At 54.2% G+C, this 2,500-nt stretch overlaps 1 protein-coding gene across 1 annotated transcript in view; it reads left to right on the top strand.

The window, feature by feature from the left end:
* The window catches only part of LOC122254490 (uncharacterized), a 3,528-nt gene extending 1,031 nt beyond the window's left edge, over nt 1-2,497 (top strand). The window contains exon 2 of the mRNA XM_043018180.2: nt 2,147-2,497. Coding sequence (XP_042874114.1) covers nt 2,147-2,366 — 220 coding nt within the window. The 3' untranslated portion in view covers nt 2,367-2,497. The remainder of the gene's footprint in view (nt 1-2,146) is intronic.
* The last annotated feature ends 3 nt before the right edge of the window (nt 2,498-2,500 follow it).

Here is a 2,500-nt window from a genome sequence, read left to right as displayed (position 1 = left end):
CCGCGCGCGCGCTCGCGCGCTCTCGCCCTCTCGAGCGGGGTCGGGGGGTGTGGGTCGCCCGCCGCGCTCGTTGCGCGCGCTCGCTCGGCTCACGGCGCATCGCTCCTGCCAGAGCGCGCTTCCTCGCCTCTGCGGGCGCGCGCGAGCGCGCGCTCTCCGCCCTCTCGCGCGCGCGCGCTCGTCTCTCTCTCTCGTGCGCGCGCTCGCCCGCCGCGCGCGCGTTGGCGTGGCGGCCCGCGCGAGCGGCTCGCCGTCCCCCGCGCGCGCCCGCGCGCGCGCCGCTCGCACGGCCAGCTCTCGCCATCGCGCTCGCGCGCGCGCTCGCTCCCGCGCAGCGGGTGAGCGCGACCCCCCCCCCACTATCACTACGCCCCGATCAATTATCACTTCACACTCCTCCACTACAACCTTCCGCTACAGGCTGAGACACGTGTATCCGCACTATTATCCTAGTGTGACACACAAACTTCTCATCTCTGACTCTCACTATCTCTCTAAAAAACAATTCTCACTAACTCTCATGGCACTAAATATCTATATCAATATTACAATCTACAAAAAACACTACCTACTAAGACTATCAGCCACTCAGTGTCACAAGCTACAGATCTAACACACTCTCTAACTCACAATACAACATCTATCGCACTCGCTCTCGCTTACACTACACTCTCACTCTCTGCCAATTCTCTCACACTCTACTCTAGACTAACAATCACAACCTCCTCACCTACATTACACCCTCTCACACTCACTCACTCTCTCTCAATCACACCATCTAACACTCTCTCACACTCATCTCTCAATCACTCAATCAATCTCCTAAATATCACTCTCACCCCACCACCCCCACCCACCCAATCAATCTCAACTTTATCACTCTCACTATCTATCATCTCAAATACTCACTCTCTATCTACCCACACACTCTCACTCTCTACTCTCACTCTCTCTCCACGCCAGCTCTCTCTCACATCCTCACTCATACTCCTCACACACTCTCTCTTTCAATCAACTATCTCTCTCCCGCTCTCTCAAAATCATCATCTCTCTCTTTCTTCCACTCTCATTCACTCTACCTTTCCACGCTCTCCTCTCACCTCTCTCTCTCTTCTTTCTCTCACTCAGCTCTCTCTCCTCTCTCTCTCTCTCTCTCCATTTCCTCCTCGGTCCCCTCTTCGCTCACCTCTCACACCTCCCTCTTTCTCCTCTCTCTCTCCTCTCTCTTTTCTCTCTCCCTCAATCGCTCACTCTCTCCCTTACTCCTACTTCTCTCTCTCTCTCCCTCTCTCTCCCCTCTCTCCCTCTCTCTCTCTCTCCTCTCTCCTTCTCTCTCTCCTCTCTCCTTCACTCTCGTCATCTTCTCTCTCCTCACTTCGTCTCTCTCTCTCTTCGTCCCTCCTCCTCTCCTCTCTCTCTCACCTCCTCTCTCTCTCTCTCTCCTCACTCCTCCTCGCTCTCCTCTTCTCTCTCTCTCCTCTCTCCCTCCTCATCCACTCCCTCATCTTCTCTCTACTTCTCCTCACCTCTCTCCTCACCTCTCTCGCTCTCTCTCTCTCTCTCCTCCACCTCTCTCCGCCTCTCTCTCTCTCCCTCTCCTCGTCCCTCATCATCTCGCCTCTCTCTCTCTCCCCCTCCTCCGCTCTCTTCTCTTCTTCTCCCACTCCCCTCTCTCCTCTTCTCTTCCCCTCCTCTCACCTCATCATCCCATCTCTTCTTCTCTCCTCCTACTTCTCTCCACTCCCTCCCTCTCTCTCTCTCCTCCTCTCTCTCTCGGCTCCCCCTCTCACTCACCCCTCCTCTCTTCTCTCATCTCTCCTCTCCTTCCTACCCTCTCTCCTCACTATCTACCTCTCCTCTCTCCTCTACCTCTCTCTCTCTCTCTCTCTTCTTCCTCTCTCTCCTCTCTTCATCTCTCTTTCCCTCCTCACCTCCCCTCTCACTTTTTTCTCTCTCACACACCACCTCTCACTCACATTCACTCATCAAATCAATCACGCAACCACATCACGTTCACAAACCCTCTCACTCACTGTTTTCACTACTCACACACAACACATCAATCAATCACATACTCACTCACTCACATCACAAATCTCACTCTTCTCTCTCACTCTCTCTCACTTTCTCTCACTCTCTCTCTCAGATCGCGTGCAGCTCAATCAAGAATCCGCCAGTACAAAGAGAGAGAAAGAGAGAAAAGGAACGCTGAGCTGGATCGCCTTTGTGCCGCCGCCCATGCCGCCCACACGGGACTCAGGATGTACATGCTCATTACCACCCCGCCCGCGCCCAAGCCAAGCCCGCCCACGCCCAAAGTTGTCCCTCTGCTCTCGGATAGGGGCGGGTGGATGAAGCCTCGGTGATGATGTGGATGGAAGGGAATGGGCGTGGGGTTGTGTTGGGATTTTGCTTATGTATCTTTCTTTCTTTTTCCTTCATCTTCTTCGTTTTGTTGGCCCTTTCTTCTTCTCCTGCTCTTTATCTTTATTATATTATT

The sequence above is a fragment of the Penaeus japonicus genome, unplaced genomic scaffold (genome assembly GCF_977035675.1).
Source record: "Penaeus japonicus unplaced genomic scaffold, GWHDUDI00000001_assembly GWHDUDI00000034, whole genome shotgun sequence".
NCBI lineage: Eukaryota > Metazoa > Arthropoda > Malacostraca > Decapoda > Penaeidae > Penaeus > Penaeus japonicus.
Note: the sequence above shows the minus strand (reverse complement) of the source record. Positions and strands in the feature narration are given on the sequence as shown.